Here is a 16,820-nt window from a genome sequence, read left to right on the forward strand (position 1 = left end):
AGAGGGACCTTGCAAGCGCACCGAATGCCTTTTTCTTCTTCTTCTTGTGCGTGTTGATTCCCACAGTGGGTTTCCCGGCCTCTGCTCTCCTGTTGTCTCTTACTTTTTGGGGCCCTGGCCGCGGCCGCGGTTCCGTCCCGTCTTTGGACCTGTCCCTGTCTCCTGTCCGTCACCCGCTGCTCCTCTCAGCTTCCACTGACTCTTGTCTCCCCCACTGTCTTATTGCATTGTGGCTTCAAACGTGCCTGCTTTAATCTCGTCGAGGAACCCTCAGACCCAACGCTACCATCACCGTCGCTACCGCCAATCAATACACTCATCTCTCACGCCTGGGTACTGCATCAGGTCAAGCTACTGCTCACCTGTCCTTTTTATTGTATTTTGTTGTGCTCTTGCTGCCCATGTCTGCCAGTACAACCTCCCCTCCGGAGCCATCTCACCACAACTCACACACCCACTGCCTCAGAGTACAGTCCTCGTACGAGTCCCAAGAGTACCTGCTGTACCGTACCTCACTCACTACACACGCGCTCTCTCTCTATATCTCTCTCTCGCACACGCCCTCACACACACTCCCTCTCTCATATTCACACACAGACGCGCGGAGAATTGTCGTTAGGCAGGGGATCGTGATGGCATAGCCCTCTACCCTTGATTAGCAGCCACTCTAAAGACGTCGACCGGGGTCTTCCCTGGCTGGCCTGTCCCTCTCGTCCAGATCAACCCTGAACCACCCTAGCTTCATCTCAATTGCCCCCCTCCTTGTAGACCCAGCAGACCTGCCTCCAGTCACACAAAAACCGACCGGGAGCCACCGATCGACTGCTCCCAAAAAAAAAGTCTATGGGCCCTACTCTCCAACGTATCCAGCCGTCGACAAATAACGCTTCTTTACTCCGGCCGCCGAGCGTAAGAGGGATACGAAAACATAGAGAGACTAAGGAGCGGGCTAGAATTCCATCTCATCCTCCTTCTCCTTCTCCTTTACTTTTGCTCCTCTTCTACCCTACCTTTCCACACTTATACACCACGTCCAGCCCGACGAACAAGCTGCCGGTACCAAGGCATCCATCCAGCCATCCATCTCCGCATCCCGTGCCTGAGGTTCCGCCGTAATACTTCCTGCAGCTGCCCGCACCAGCATCTCGCTCGACGAACCACCAATATCGCCGCAGGTAGCTTCATTGGAGCCCGAAGGATTGTTGCTGTGCCAGTATCACGCTACAGCAGCATCATCGTCGTCTCACAGCAGTAGTAACTGTACCCTCTCCCATCCGCTATCCCAGGACCGCCGATTCAACCTTCTTTGTTGCCATCTGTCACTGGCACAGACGGCCTATTGGCACTTTAAAGACGTCGCGAACTTGCCGCCCCCCATCATCTTCGATATTCGGAATCTCGGCTATCTCAGTCCCTCGGTTTTGCGAAAGTGGGCGTGATTCGTCGTGGTTAAATTCAAAGGTTTCTCTCAGCCATCGCCGGCAGGCTAAGAATCCGTGCGTGGGAAAGGAACGGAAGCTCGAATCGATCCGACCCCAAGGAATCAACTTGAACAGCGGAATCACAGACTTGCCCCTCCTTGCTCAGAACAGCCGGCAGGAAGGAAACGCCTTTCGCCTCATCTGGACTGATTAACGAGCGCCGAGAAACACGAGCTAAAGAACACCAACGGCGAGCCTGCAACAGGTCGACAAAAGTTCGCGCGAACGATTCGGTCTCTATTTCAACGGTCTGGGAAACGAGGCATCGTCTGGAAGAAGACGTAGAGAGCTCTCGACCCAGACGCCCTAGTGAAGCCGCATCACAACATCCATGCAAGACATCAGCAGAGACTGCGACTCGTTATCTACTTCGCTCGGCCAGCGCCGAGGCATCTCCGATCTGGCGCGATTCGCACTCGACCTGACCTGGGCAACTCCCCCGAGAGCAGAGTCCGAGACTCCTGCTCGTCCCAGAGCATATCCTTCTCCGCCCATGTCAGGGTCTCCTCCTCTTCCGCCCAAAGCAAACCCAGACGCTGGTGACCGAGGGCAACTGCATGGCAGCTATCCGTCCACCAGCCCGCAAGATGCCTACCGGGGAGGACTGCCGCCAACAATACACCAGGGCGACCCTCGAGGTCCGCCGCTGCAGCAGTCCTTGCCGCCGCCACAACCCCGATCCTATCACGCCGAGCAGGACAGGATGCCTTACTCTTATCCTAGACCCGACGACCATCTGCGCAACACGCCGTCCGGATACGCACACCTCGCGAGCCAGGCCTTGCAGCAACGGCCTCCGCCATACATGCAAATGTCTGGGCCGCCGCCACCGCCTCCGCCACAGCCAGCAGGACCTCATCAGCATGGTTATGCGACAACCATGTCGCAGACGTCCCAGGACAGCGCTCCCTACACATCGCCCAAGACGCAGAGAAAGACAAAGGGCCATGTGGCATCGGCGTGCGTGCCTTGCAAGAGAGCCCATCTTCGGTAAGGCGCTCTCTCCCCGCAGACTTCCAAGTGAAACGCGTGGTGGCATTTTTAACACGGTGACGCTAACACTATATGCCTAGATGTGACGGTACGTATGGCGGCGCGCTAGTTGATTTTCTTTTCGTTTTCGTTTTGTTGCTTGAATTTTTTGGGGTCCCCTTTGGTTTGCGCATCCTTCTTTTCGGCAATCTCTCTCCGATCAATTGTGGAAAAACCCTCTTCTCTGTAAGGGAACATCGATGCAGCGTTTCGGGGCGCTCGCATGTGGCTGCAAGTCTCTGGGCAATTCTCGACACCATTACCGGTCGAGAGTTCCCGGGAGTCATTCTGGACGCAGCGTTAACCCAGCAGGCCCGTTCGGTGCGAGCGACACTCGACGACGCAGCGCAAGGATTAACCCGTTGAACTGAGACCGATGCTGAGGGGCAAGACGATCCCGTTCGGGCGGATCATTCGCAGAAACTCGGACGGGGGAGTTGAGATGGTGGCTGCATGGCATGGGATGGTGCAGCCGTCGAAAAAAAAAAAAGACGAAGGCTGTCATGTCTTGGGTTTGTTTATGGTATCCTTGAGCGCGAGAGACTGTGTCGTCAGCAGCGCCTGTGGCCGAACTTCCGTCGTCTATCGGACCTCATTCAGCGTCTTTTCCAGCGACTGATGGGCCGCCGCCACTGCCGTCTATCAACCGCCTGGTTCCTGGACCCCCCGTGCAGACCGGAATTGCGGGCCGGACATGACGAAAGATTGGCGGGGTGGCAGCCGGCGCGCCGAGGAGCGAACCTCGATTCTTGGTTATGGTTGGGGATCCGGCGAACTCGCCAATCGCAAGCCGCGGCGCCGGGTGTGGTTGCTACCGACTGTGCCATGTCTGAAACAGAAGCGGAGGTGTGGTCTTCCCTCGCGCCAGACCTCTCCGGGTGGACTTGGCTGGTCGATCGTTGCTCCGTCCGGTCTGGTCGCGGGATGATCCAAGTGGGCAAGACTAGCGTGTCATTGACGTGTCGGATGCGACGCATGGCGGGACGGGAGGGGCGAGAGCGAGGGGGATTGGGGAGGGAACGAAGCTCGGAGACGGACATCCAAACGTCTAAGCCACGCGGTTGACGTGACGAGCAAGTGCTTGTTAAAGAGGGACGTCATGCATAGTCTTCTTCTCGCTCGGTGACCATTGCACTTGCAACAGCCCTGAATCGCGTGCTTGCTTCTGTTTAGTCTTTTTTGCGGAATGTTGGATGGTGGCAGCTTGCTGACTTGTGTCTGCGACAAACAGCTCAACGACCGTGTTCGCGATGCACGAGCAACGGCAAGGAAGACGCTTGCGTCGACGTGCAACACAAGAAGCGTGGCCGCCCACGGCTGAGGGATGACCGAGAAGCCCGCTACGGCCCCTCGACATATCAGCATCCCCAGGATGCCGCAGCAGCAGCAGCAAGGAGGCCGCCGTTGAGTCACTACTCAGCCGGCCCTCCCATCTCAGGGTACGATGACCCCATCCGAGGCAGTCACTCCTACCGCGTTCTAAAGTCTCAACCAAGCGAACCCATTGCTCCGCGTTACCTGGACAGAGTCTCCATGGCCGATGCGAACATGTACGCGCAGCAGCCACCGCCCTTGGCGGCGGGAGCGCCGGAACCCGTCGTCTTCCTGACGATGGAGCTGGAAATCGCCCGTGTCTCGCCAGCCTTTGCCGATGCCGTTGGAATTCCCGGCGTGAGGGGTCGGTCCCTCTTGGACATTGTGTTGTCCTCGGAGCGCGACAAGATCCAGAACCACCAGCGAAGCATGCAGGACGAGCGGTCGAGAAAGGACCCCGTGTACCTGCCTCCCATCTTTGGCAGGCAGGAGCAGGAGCGCGTGTTTGACTCTCTGCGGTTCGAGGCTGACGAGCTCTCGCGGTTCCAGCTGGATCGCCAAGACTTCTTCATTTTCGCTGCGGCCGACGGGCAACCGCGGTCGTATTCCGTCCGACTGGGTCTTGCGAAGCGGGAGTCGATTTACTTCATCGTCCTGCTCATCAACGCGGCACCCAGGTTTCCCTACCCCTCGCCGTCGCCCCATGCCAGAGAGATGCCGTATTCGTACCAGCCTCAACAACAACCTCAGCAACAGGCGTATGCGCAGCACACGCCGGTCTCGGCGACGTTTGAGCAGGCGAGACCTCGCTTCGGCGAGGGCGCACTCGCGCCGCGCCCGTCCCCCGGACAACCCCCGCACATGATATCCGGTGTAAGCCCGGGCGTCAGTCCCGGCATGCCGTCGTATTCCGCGTCGCCAAGCCGGCCCGACTACGCCGCCGGCCCTTCGTCGTATCAGATTCCTCGCAGTGAGTTGCCGCCGACCACTCGGCCCCCGCAGCCCTCGTTCCAGCTGCCGCCCATCCGTGCCGGCCCACATCAGCCGCCCCATTCCGAGCCCTCGTGGCAAAGGGACGACCGATCTGGCCGCGTCGATATCGGTGGTCTGCTCGAAAAGCCGGACCCGCACCAGCGGCGTCCGCAATGATTTGATGACTCTCCTCCGCCCTAGCGGTGGTTGTCGATAATTTCTTCGCTTCGTCCGGCCCGGTGTCGTCTTGCTTCGCGTCGTCGATCGAGTCGTCATCCCGGCCGACCCCCCCCCCCCCCCCCCTTGGCCCATTTGAAACTTTTCTGACCCTATGGGATGGACGTGGCGTCCATCTCTTGTATTTGTACCGAGTCCCCCTTCGTTTCCATCTTTCGTCTTCAAGACCGCGCCGCCTCGTTGTTTTTCCGGCGGCCGCGAGCCGTCACGAGATACCACTTGTACAACCACCCTTTATTATTTGCTCATCCGCTGCATATACTGCATTTCTTCTGTTGCCGATTGGGGGCATTCGGGCATCCTTCTAGGCGTTTTGTTTTGGCTTCGGATTACTGGGTTTTGGCGGGCTGTGTGTGTGTGCGTCTGTTTGTAGCATCCGTCGCTGGAAGACCTTGGAAAGTGTAGGACTATGGCCGTCTTTCTAGGGTTTGGCAACGGGAGAGGAGGGGGGGACCATGAGCGCCCATCATGCGTGTGTTTTTTGTCGCCGTCTGGGGTTCCGGGCCACTTTCTCGTTGATTTACTCAAAACAGAGGGATTCACCTGGCGTTCTTACTCGCCGGCGACCATCATTTTGCTTTTCCCTCCCCTGAATCCTGTGCTGTACATTGTCTGTCCCTTGATCATTTTGTTTTGTTTTGTTTGTTTGATAAAATGGTTCAGCTCTTGAGTGGGGGTGATGAGTGGTGGTTGCGTTGTGTGTTCTGTCAAGCGGATGACGGCGTCGAGCAGTTGTGATGGACCGAGGACATGGGGCCCGGACGAGAAGCTCCAACGGCAAGCCGGGGGCGGCTTGGCGAGCAAGACTCCAAACGGCTCGCCTTGTTTGTTTCTCGAGAGGGAGAGGGGGGTTTGGTGAGGGCGAGGCCGCAGGTTTTTGATGGGAAACAGGTGCCCCCATCCATCACCCAATGGTCCGATAATTGCGGAGACCATCGGGCGAGGCCAATGCGGCGGGACAGATCCCGCAAATCCGGCAGGTGGTCCCGGCGAGCGGCCATGGCCAAGGTGGTGAAGGGGTGTCCCATGCTTGGGGGCGAGGTGACGTTGCGGTGGTGGTAATGTAATGTCTCCTTGGTGGAGTTGCCGGAGGGTCTGGTCATACCGCACCAGGGGGGGATAATGGAAGAGGACGGGAGAGGGAGAATAGAGAAAGAGGGCACAACCAGAAGGAGGAGGAGAAAGAGGCGGCGGAGGAGGCCGGCCAGAGTATAAGAAAGAGAGGAGAGGGTACAGAGTAGAGGGCGAGAGGCCCCCTCCAGGTGCCGCGAGAAGCAGGCCCGTAGATAATTTCAAGCACCTGGTTCTTAACAAGAATAACAAACGTGCCGGCCACTCACGGATTCGATCGCATGTCTGCCCCCCCGTTCCCTTCCTGCAAGTCAGTCTGCAAGGTCCGCAGCGCCCATCCCACCCAGGGCGCCCGCCCGGGCTGCCGGCGGTTGCGGATGCGCGCTGCCAAAGGGAACCAACCCCCCTCCCCGTCTGCGTGCGCTATGTCGTGCGTGTCCAATGCAAGTGGTGCAATGCGGAGCGCGGGCTGATGTGTGTGTGTGTGTGTGTGTGTGCGTGTGCGTGCGTGTGTCATTTCGGGTGGCCCTGGGACCAAGCCCTTGGTCGCATCCGCTTTCGAAGGTATAATCCGGCCATGGTATTGGTGCCGGTCTGGAGGCTTTGGGAATTTTGGCGGCGGCACCGCTCCTGTTGGATGACTCCGTCTTGTTGCCGGCGAACTGTTACAGGTATCCATGGTCTTAAGAGACGGGAAGCGAAAGTGGCCTATGGGAGAGATCGGCCACGGATGAGGGAGGAGGCGAGGCCTTGGCCGGGAGTTTCCCTCCCCCCCCCGTCTATCATCCTCTCAGGGTTTCCATGGTTCTTTGTTGGGACGCTCGGGACTTGTTATTTTCGCCATTGGGCTCGGCGTGATACCTTTGGCGGCCAGCTTTCGTGTTTTTCATCGTGCTCTCTCTCTCGGTGCCAAGTTGTCGGGAGTGCCGTCTCACCTGGCGGGCATCTCCGTTTCTTCTGGTCGAGGTCGTTTCGCAGATTTCTCTGTTGCCCGCCGTAATGTGGGCAACATCCCCAACAGAGTCAAAGTGATGAGCGAGCGGGACTTGTGAGATGAGATGAGATGGAGGGAAGAAGACGCGAAGCTCGGGGGGAAGGAGGAAGAAGAGGATATGGGGGAAGGGGTAGCTCTGTCCCCAGGCGGGTGGATGGGCATTCCTTTTGTTCCCCTTACCGTCAGTCAGTACAGAGGAACTCGGGCGTGATCAACCGTTTGCGTCCCTTCATTACCTTAGAGCCAACCAGAAGGAGGGACAGGTGATGGACGAGGAAACGAAACGAAACAAAAACGGATTTAGTGGCATGCGTGGGGACGGCCGGTGAGGCACATCCCAGGATTATGGGATGAAGACTGCAGGGGAGGTGTTTGTTGCGGTTGGGATAAATCTCCGAGACGGAGGAGCCAGGTGTTGCTGCTCCAGGCCCCAAGAGCATTCGTTTTGTCATCGTGCATGAGCGGTCATGGGCCATTGCCCAACATTGACTTCTCGTGAGCGTTATGAGCCCGTCGACCTGCTCATCGGAGCGAGGTGGAATAGAAAATGCAGACGCTTCTCTCTCTCACTCTCTCACTCTCTCCGGCCTTGGGCGAGAAGAGGGCGAGGCAGAGCGATTTGGCTTTGGGCCGGCCAAGGAAAAAGAAGAAACAACCATCTATTTTGGCATTCGTCCGGGCCACGGGGACCACAACTCAAAGTTGAAACACTGATGGACACATTGGGAGTGTGGTGGGTGCGTGCAGCTAAAAAGGGAAAGACGCGGCAGGGGTTCGTAATTGTCTATTTACTATTTCGAGCATGGGTTGGCGGCAGCTGGCGCAAACACGAAGTCGTAGTCTCAAGGGACGGGGAGGGGGGGAGAGGAAGCCGACCAAAATGCCTACAGAATCAGGAATCATTGAAGACGAAAGAGGGCGAATGGGGACGTCGACCTGAAACAAGAGAGGCGCTGCCGATGCATCTTTTGGTGACGGCCGCTGGATTGGGACACTCTGCATTCGAGCGTGTGCAGCGCCGCTAGGCTGCGAAGAGGTCGCGAGAGGGAGGCGAGACTTCCTGAAATGGGTTCTTCGGCACCCTCAGTCATGGGCGTCGACGGCGCGAATGGGAAAGGCGTCGACTGTTAAGGTTGTTTCGAAACGGGCCTCGCATGGTAGCCGGGTCTTGTGGCCGCATGCCTGCTGGGCCCTGGGCCTTGGAGGGTGGGAGGGAAATGACCGAGGGGGCGCCGAACAGGTGGCGGTGCCGACCGCTAAACCGCAACGCCGACGGGCTGGCCACGCTATAGGCGCCAACCGACGGCTTCATATCATGCCTCTGATGAACCTAAGGAACCTGAGGACTGAGGACTAAGGACTCGCTGGGCCAGAATGAGAAGGGGGGGGGAAGCATGCCATCCCATCCCATCCCCTCCCCTTCCAACACTTGCATTCCCGGTCCGTCGAGGGCGATGGCGCCTGCTGCCGACGAAGAAGGTAACCTGAACCATGTGAGGCGCGCTGGGTGCTAGTGTGCCGAAGGGGGCCCTACGGATACTAGACTGTGATAAGAGAGGGGCGATGCTGCGTTGCCGGTGGATGTAGAACGGTCAGTCGTCCTGTTCCTGCATGGATGCCATCACTGGATGCATCGGGTGGATGGATGGTGGGTGGTGCAAGGGCTTTCGAGCCTTAATGTTCTGAAGAGTTTGCAGGGGAGCTGGGCCGCCCTTCTCTGGTATACCCACCGCCTCCCTTGCCGTTGTTGTCTTTGTTGTTGTTGTTGTTGTTATTGTCCGTGCGCGGCTTCGCATCGTGTACCAGGGGTTTGCCTCGGTAGGCCAGTTTCCTCTGCCGCTTGCTCTCTTGGGCTTGGGTCCGAGATGAAGCTTCTGGCTGAAGAAGGGAGGTAGCGGCGCGGCGTGCCTCGAGGGCCTCTTCGTGTTGCCGGTCGAGCTCGCGTTGCAGCTTGTCAGGTGACGGCGGCGTGCCGTCGACAATCAATTCGTCTAGGCCTCTTTTCCTGCTTGATCGGGGTGACGGCGACGCTGGCGGGATTTGCATGTCCATCAAGCTCTCGGAATGGGATGCGAGAGGGCTTCGGGGAATGTGCCGGCCGGCCGCCACGTTTGGGTCCGAGGCGACAGCATCCGGCGAGGGTGGCCTGGAGCTCCGTCCACTATGGCCCGCTGTCAGACGCAACACTAGCCATGCAGCATGTACACGGTAGACCGGGTATAGCCTAGGAACTCACCTGGCACTCGGAGGGTCGGCGCGTGTCGAGGCCACGCAGTCGCCCGCCGTGCTTTCTGAGTGCCTATCTTCGCACATGGCAGCAGTGAGCGCGGGTGCTACTAGTGAGTGTGTGGAGTCGTTTAGTGCAAGACTGGTGATTAATTAGTCGAGGTATAGCAGGTTGGGCAGAGCACGTTGTGACGGTGCGAGCAGTTCGGGTTGGCCTTCATGTTGAGGGCCGGCTCTAATTAAATGCACGGCGTCCGAGCAAAGAAATGTGGCCCAAAGTGGTTGGAGGCGACCGTCGCAGGTCGTGGGCGATAGGACCTTTTTTCCTCTTTCGACCAACAAGCACCCATATGAAACGCCTTGCAGTTGGGCAGATCATGAGGCCAGACGAATGGTATTGAACCGAGGGAGTGGTTGATCAGCGACGGTTGTCGGCCTCTTGTGAGCAGGTCCAGGATTGTCTCGTAGTAAAGCCGCCCTCTGCAAGAGGTAGCTGGAAACGAGTGAGGCGGTTGGGGCTTTGCCGGTCACTCGAACAGCATGTTAGGCGTTCTCGGCAGAAGAAGTGCAGACCGAACGTTGGACGGCATTGGTGCCTGGCCTGGCGTGGATAAAAGTGTAAGTGACATCGTGACTCTCGATGACGGGTGGCGCCACAGCCTCGACGAAATGTGTTCGTTATGGTGGCTTTGGCGGGTTGAGCACAGCCTAGGGTCCCGGCCCATGACCCTTGGGTAGGCTTGTTCGAAAACTGACAGAAAGTTCGAAACTTTGAGACAAGAGTCAGATCGGACTGGGGCACGGTGTCGTCCCCGATTCACGAAGACAACTTTTATATGCAATCATGGAATGGATGATAGGCCTGCGGCGGTCTTCAGATGCGCTCGGGGTGCTGGCACTCGGAGTGGCGCTGCAGGTTCCATCTGCTCATATCTGCAACACCGGGCGAATGGTGCGGAAGCTGTAGAACGCAAAAGCATTCACTGGGGTGTTAGTTGTTGATCGAGGACCTGCGTCGTTGCATACAATCCCTAGAGTAAGGAATCAAACGATCCAGCGGGCCGACAGTGAGGTGCATCTGCGCGACGGTATGGGATGGAAGGGCAGTGGATGGAAACTGCAAGCCTTCATGTCCCTGCCGTGCCTAGCCAAGCAGTGGGGTGCGCCAGGCTCCCTGAACACTGGACAGGGATAATAGAGTGGTTTTCCGAATGACTAATCCTTATTCACGTGAACGCGCGTCGGGGGGTTTTTTGGCAGGTGGATCCTTTGATTTGACCCTCGCGGCCGTGACGTCCTGCTTCCTGATGGTCTTCCCGCCGGACAACTGTGAGAGCTACGACTACCAGGATTACAGACCAAAATCTCCCAGTTAGGGCAGCCGGCACTGCGTCAATCCGAACTCCCTTGTTCGATCTGTGTCTCCGTGATTCCGAATAATAATAGGCAAGCCCGTTAGGGATGCATCTTTCCTCGACGCCAAAGTAGTTCGTCTCCGCCTCACACCTTTAGTGTCTTACCCGCCTCCAACTGGTCCCCTCGATATCGCGGTCATGTCCGACTCCATGGAAGTAGACCCGCCTCCTTCTGCTGGGATGAAGCGGAAGGCGGAGGAAGACCTAGACGAGTCGCGTACTCCCCGTCGTATTCGGGTGAGTTGCACTTGTCGCCTCACTTGGCTTGTCATCTCTCTGACATGCACTTGTAGGCGCTTGACCCCAATGTTGTCAACAAGATTGCCGCAGGCGAAATCATCGTTGCCCCTGTCAACGCCTTGAAGGAGTTGGTCGAGAATTCTGTCGATGCTGGCGCCACTGCTCTCGAGGTTCTGGTCAAGGAGGGCGGCCTCAAACTCCTCCAGATTACCGACAATGGCTGTGGCATTCAGGTATGCTTCCGTCCATGTCTTGAAGCTGTCCTGTCCCTCTGACCTCCTCGCAGAAAGAAGACTTGGAGATTCTCTGCGAACGCCACACAACCTCCAAAATCACCGCCTTCGAGGACCTCACTTCCATCGCCACCTACGGCTTCAGAGGTGAAGCATTGGCAAGTATCAGTCACATCGCCCACCTCTCGGTGACCACAAAGACCAAGGAGTCGGACTGCGCGTGGCGCGCCACTTACCTCGATGGAAAGTTGGCCCCTCCGAAACCCGGCCAGTCGGCCGAACCCAAGCCCACCGCCGGCCGCCAGGGCACCCAGATCAGCGTCGAAGACATGTTCTATAACATACCAACTCGTCGACGAGCTTTCAGGTCCCCAGCCGAAGAATTCAACAAAATCATTGACATTGTCGGTCGCTACGCCATCCACTGTAAGGGAGTGGCTTTCTCATGCAAGAAACACGGGGAATCCGGCACCAGCGTCTCCATTCAAGCATCCGCGAGCGAGGTCGATCGCATAAGGCAGATTTACGGATCCGGTGTGGCCAACGAGCTGATGCATTTCTCAACATCCGAAGACCGCTGGGGCTTTAAGGCCACCGGTTGGGCTACGAATGCCAATTACAACATCAAGAAAACCACCTTCCTCCTATTCATCAACCACCGATGCGTCGAGTCCACCAACATTAAAAAAGCTCTGGAGCAGTTGTACTCTACCTTTTTGCCCAAGGGCGGTCGGCCATTCATCTATCTCAGCTTGGAAATTGATCCCGCCCGCGTCGATGTCAACGTCCATCCGACGAAGCAGGAGGTGCACTTTTTGAACGAGGACGACGTTATCCAATCAATATGCGAGCACATTCGGTCGAAGCTCGCAGAGGTGGATACAAGTCGCACATTCATGACGCAAAGCTTGCTTCCAGGCAGTCATCTGATAGACACGGTCCCTCAATCCGAGGGCGAGGGCACGCCAGCAACTCCGGCTCGAGAAACACCGGGCTCGAAACGGCCGCGAAGGAATTCTAATAGCCTTGTCCGCACCGACACGAGCCTACGCAAAATCACAAGTATGCTCCCATCCGCTGCAGCAGCCACCCCCTCCAAGGCATCTCCTGCAGCAGCGGCTGGATCGTCTGACGAGAACGCCTTGTCTGCCTCGGAAAATATCCAGTACGAGATCGTGGACAGGCCTTTTGCGCCGATGAGGCTCACTAGCATCAAGGAGCTTCGTGCCGAGGTCAGAGAAGACATGCACAATGACCTCACAGACATCTTTGCTAACCATACGTTTGTCGGCATCGTCGACGAGCGCCGCCGCCTTGCCGCCATTCAGAGCGGTGTCAAGCTGTATCTCATTGACTATGGCCGAACCTGCTATGAGTACTGCTACCAAGTCGGCTTGACGGACTTTGGTAATTTTGGCACTATTCGTTTCACGCCACCCCTGGACCTGCGGGAGATCCTCCATGTGGGCGCCGAGATAGAGAAGAATAACATTGAGTCTCCCGATGAGGACTTTGACGTTGATGACGTTGTTGAAAAGGTCGCCGCCCAGCTGATCGAGCGACGCGAGATGCTTAGCGAGTACTTCTCGCTCGAAGTCAGCCCCGCAGGCGAGCTGCTCACCATTCCCCTCCTGATCAAGGGCTACACACCGGCCATGGTCAAGCTGCCCCGCTTCTTGCTGCGTCTGGGGCCCTGCGTCGACTGGGCCGAGGAGAAGTCGTGCTTCGATACGTTTTTGAAGGAGTTGGCGTCCTTCTATGTGCCTGAGCAGTTGCCGCCGACGGTTGGTGGGGAGGCTGATGAGGACGAGGGAGAAGGCAAGCTTGATGACCGAGTTGCGGAACGGCGGCGGAATGTGCGCTGGACCATGGAACATGTTTTTTTCCCCGCCTTCAAGGCGAGGCTGGTGGCGACGACGTCGTTGATGAAGGCAGCCGTGTTGGAGGTTGCCGACCTGAAGGGCTTGTATCGGGTATTTGAGAGGTGTTAGTCGAGCGGTTCTGGAGTGGAATTCGTTCATTGCACCAAGGCATGACGTGGTATCACAGTTCTACAGTCAATGGATGAATCAAAGAAGCAGCTCGAAACAACCCGAGCCGGCAATCACCCCCTTTAGCGCCATTTCTTCCATTTTGCTCTTTGCTTAGCCCGCGATGGATAAGTGATTTCAAGAACTTTACAGTCATGTCAGGAGTAAGGGAGTTCGTGGGTAAAGATTGAACTGGAGAAAGGGAAATCAGCAAAATCAGTTTTTCCTTTGAAGAGATCCTACGTTCTTCGTGTCTCTGTATATTCTTTCAGGCAATGCTGTTTCCTCTTCATTATTTTGTACCCTCATCTATCTAGCACTACTTCTAGTTACCGAATAGAATGGCCTCTTGGCGATTCTGGCCTGAAGTAGTAGGGGATGGCTGGGACGGCAAATGTTTCGTTTGAGCCCGATGCTGCAGTTCCCAATACTGGTTGTTGGGGTTGCTGTCAAATTGGCGTCGAAGCTTCCCTCTGAAGGTTGCGTCTGAACATTCTTAACATGCTTGCTGCGCCTGAGACTATGTCAGGAATAGACAGAGACTCTTTATCCATATGTTTTGCAACATGATGTTTCAAGTCAGTGCCTGGGAACGAACAGAAAGGACGTCTCGAATTATCTTCCGGGGGCATTGTTATACACAGGTCACCGCCGTGAGCGCTCTTGCTGTGGCTGGTCCAATCTGGCATATCCTTACAGAATCTTCTTAGTGGGCGTTGATAATTATAGTGCAGACACATATGAGGTCAGAGCATATGTCGTCTGAAAGGAGGTGTTTGTGAGTTTTAGCGTGGTATCTTGAATGGTACAAACTTTACCAACGGATCAAAATGGCGCCTTATTCGAAGGCAGCGTTTGCGCCGTTGGCATGTTCCGTATGGGAGCCGCTCATAGAATCTCTGAAGATCGCTCTGGGAATACAAACTGACTTTGATTGGGACATGGACCACCATCTGTGTCGGTTCGCCTGCCTCAGACTCAGATCAGGGGCAGTGCTGCTGACTGTCAAAGGCTGGGATCGTACGGAGTACTGGAGTCAACAAAGGTTACATGTAGGGGTTAATTGTGACTTGCATTTAAATCTATACCTCTTTTCCCTGCTGAGTGCTGTCTAGGTGTCCTTTAAAAGCCGCCTTTATTAGGCTAAGAATGTTTACATCCGGTAGGCCTACGCCAGTGCCCCCCTGACGCCCCAAGTGATGCGTCCCGGTCTCTGACCCAGACAGATAGTCAGGGTTCATTTCCAACCGAATCCACGTATATGAAATGATGCAACGCTTAAAGAAAACGGCTTTACCAACCATTGAGGCACGATTAGGCGGGAATTAGTCGTTGAGGAGTTTGACATCAAAACTCTCGTAGGGGCTTGAACTAGCAATGTGGGATAAAATAGACCAAGTATTCTCAATCTTGGTAACAATTCGTTTGAAGTCTGGGTGCTCCCCGGACAAGGTAAGCAGTTCCAGCTCATTGATTAGAGCCTTGCCAGTCAGCTGCTCGATGCAATAAAACGTCCTTCTGTCTTGCAATGCATGATCCTGCCAAGATGGTATCGGTTTTGGTGGGCCGTATTTCTGTGTCGTAGCTGAACGGGAATCGCGAACCGTAGCAGACCCTTGGAAAAGCTGGTTCTTGCAGTGTGGGCTGTTATAGCAATCAGCACTGTTTTGTTTGTTCGAGATACTTGCAATTTGGGATGCACCCACCATTGCACCCAAACCTTTGAAACCTGCAACAGCTTGGCTCCTCGACATGGCCGTCTGAGGCAGAGTCGCTGTTGAAGAGGATCAATGCTATCATCGAGTGCAATGCGAACCATCGACATGGCAATCTTGCAACCAGGCACAATGCTATTGGACCAGTTGCTTTCGTCAAGTATTTGATCGCTCTCTCCGATTATGACATACTGCCGACGGTCTATGAGTGGGACATTGCTGAATTGGCCGTGGATGAAAGCCTTCAGAACCTGCTCCAGAACCTTATCAGTATCGAGCATTGCAAAATCAGCTAGTCTCAAACTAACGTTAAAGGTTCGGAATGTGTCATATCTGAGTACCCGGCTCCGGTGCCTCCCATCGCGTCGAAGAAACTGATGTTATGTTTGGCCATGAGAAGCGGCGTCAACTGTTAAGAGGGTTTCACTAAGGCTGACAGATACAGACTTCGCCAGGCGTCTTGGATGAGTTCTCATGCATAGTTTCACACAGTTACGGAGGCGAACTTACAGTAGGTTGCAAAGGAACGATAGGAATAAGCGTTGTCTTCGGTGTGGTCAGATCTTGCAAAGAAATCTCATTGACTGGAAAACACTGAAAAACGTACAGGTCTTGAAGAGAAACTCGTTCGTCATCGTCTAAATTGATGCATTGTTCGGACCAACGAATTACTTTGGCGCAATCCTCTCCGGTAGATAGTGCGATGGAGGATTGTCGAAACTCCCGGGCTTCACGAATAGCTTGCTTGAACTCCTGTAATGCCATAAGGGTAAGCTCTCGAAGCTCCGACCTTTCCGTTGCCGATACAACAGATAGGCAATCAAACTTCTGTTGCAGGACCTCATTGATTGCTGTGACAAGATCTGTGCGACTAAAATCCCGAAGTACAGAGCGCACAGTTCCTGGAATGCCCTTTGCGCTGTGACATATAAATTCTCTAGGGAGTGGTCAGCCGTGGCTCATTCATGGTTTATCATGGACTAGTTCCTGGGACGTACAAAGATGACTGAATCATGAGAGTGTTCAGGATCTGTACGTGAGAATTGACTCGTTTTCTCAAGACAAGAACGTTCTTGGAGCAAAGGAAGTGCCACTTGATCTTTGGCACAATGTGTCGGAACCGACCATCCTTGACTGTGTTCCCCAACCTCTTATCATACTTCTGTGTTGAATTGATGAATTCGTCGACAGGAGGTTTGATGAGTTTCACTTGCTCCCGGATCTCGCTGTTGTAGGCCGGATAGTCGTTCCTGTCAGAGAAGGCCTTGAGACGATCTAGGATTTGCGTCAGCGACTTGAGGAAGGCGACAGCATCGCGGTAGTCTCCAGAAGCACCGCTGCAGTCGTCAAGGGCTTGATACACGTCGCAGAGCAGCTTGGTGGCGGCAGCGATGCCGCCGGCCGACCAGCCAAACGATATGGCTACAATCGAATGGAAGATTGCAATGAGATGGATGACTGGTGTAATGATTCAATACGGAGAAAGGAGGGGTTTTGGGAGAAGAAGAAAGCCCGTCAGGGAAGATGGACAACCGAGAGAAATTGTCTTTCAGGCTTGTCTCTTGCCCAACCACATTCTGCATCTTGCAGAGACCAATCGAGACTGCAGATGTGCGCGGCTCAGCCACAGCTGATGATTCGTCAAGGGATATTACTGCCACTACGATGGCTGGCAAAGAGTGTTAGAAATGAGAACCGCAAGGCAGAATTGAAGGCGGTCCGTAAACATTGGAGTATAATGAAGCCATGCCGACTAGAAAGCGCCCAAAATGGCATGCCCAGGCCCTCAACCCAAAAAGTCACATACTCTGTCAACTCAGAGTTGCTTGGCAGCTAGAAGGGAGGACAACAATTATTTTA

At 55.5% G+C, this 16,820-nt stretch overlaps 5 protein-coding genes across 5 annotated transcripts; 3 read left to right on the top strand and 2 right to left on the bottom strand.

Moving 5' to 3' along the window:
• Nucleotides 1-1,812: 1,812 nt before the first annotated feature.
• ColSpa_07651 (uncharacterized protein) lies at nucleotides 1,813-2,475 on the top strand (the record flags this gene model as incomplete). Its single annotated transcript, XM_049273863.1, has 1 exon — nucleotides 1,813-2,475. The coding sequence occupies one exon, from the start codon at nucleotides 1,813-1,815 to the stop codon at nucleotides 2,473-2,475; it is 663 nt and encodes a 220-aa protein (XP_049129820.1).
• Nucleotides 2,476-4,046: 1,571 nt separating this feature from the next.
• ColSpa_07652 (uncharacterized protein) lies at nucleotides 4,047-4,976 on the top strand (the record flags this gene model as incomplete). The annotated part of the gene is made up of 1 exon (XM_049273864.1): nucleotides 4,047-4,976. The coding sequence occupies one exon, from the start codon at nucleotides 4,047-4,049 to the stop codon at nucleotides 4,974-4,976; it is 930 nt and encodes a 309-aa protein (XP_049129821.1).
• Nucleotides 4,977-8,775: 3,799 nt separating this feature from the next.
• Nucleotides 8,776-9,414, bottom strand: ColSpa_07653 (uncharacterized protein; the record flags this gene model as incomplete). The annotated part of the gene is made up of 2 exons (XM_049273865.1): nucleotides 8,776-9,247; nucleotides 9,338-9,414. 2 exons carry the CDS (start codon nucleotides 9,412-9,414, stop codon nucleotides 8,776-8,778), a joined length of 549 nt encoding a protein of 182 aa, XP_049129822.1.
• A 1,466-nt stretch (nucleotides 9,415-10,880) lies between these two features.
• ColSpa_07654 (DNA mismatch repair protein MLH1) lies at nucleotides 10,881-13,206 on the top strand (the record flags this gene model as incomplete). The annotated part of the gene is made up of 3 exons (XM_049273866.1): nucleotides 10,881-10,979; nucleotides 11,036-11,215; nucleotides 11,269-13,206. The coding sequence occupies 3 exons, from the start codon at nucleotides 10,881-10,883 to the stop codon at nucleotides 13,204-13,206; spliced, it is 2,217 nt and encodes a 738-aa protein (XP_049129823.1).
• A 2,727-nt stretch (nucleotides 13,207-15,933) lies between these two features.
• Nucleotides 15,934-16,708, bottom strand: ColSpa_07655 (uncharacterized protein; the record flags this gene model as incomplete). Its single annotated transcript, XM_049273867.1, has 2 exons — nucleotides 15,934-16,418; nucleotides 16,657-16,708. 2 exons carry the CDS (start codon nucleotides 16,706-16,708, stop codon nucleotides 15,934-15,936), a joined length of 537 nt encoding a protein of 178 aa, XP_049129824.1.
• Between the last annotated feature and the right edge of the window lie 112 nt (nucleotides 16,709-16,820).

Source organism: Colletotrichum spaethianum (assembly GCF_022836535.1).
Source record: "Colletotrichum spaethianum MAFF 239500 DNA, contig19, whole genome shotgun sequence".
In the NCBI taxonomy this organism is placed as follows: domain Eukaryota; kingdom Fungi; phylum Ascomycota; class Sordariomycetes; order Glomerellales; family Glomerellaceae; genus Colletotrichum; species Colletotrichum spaethianum.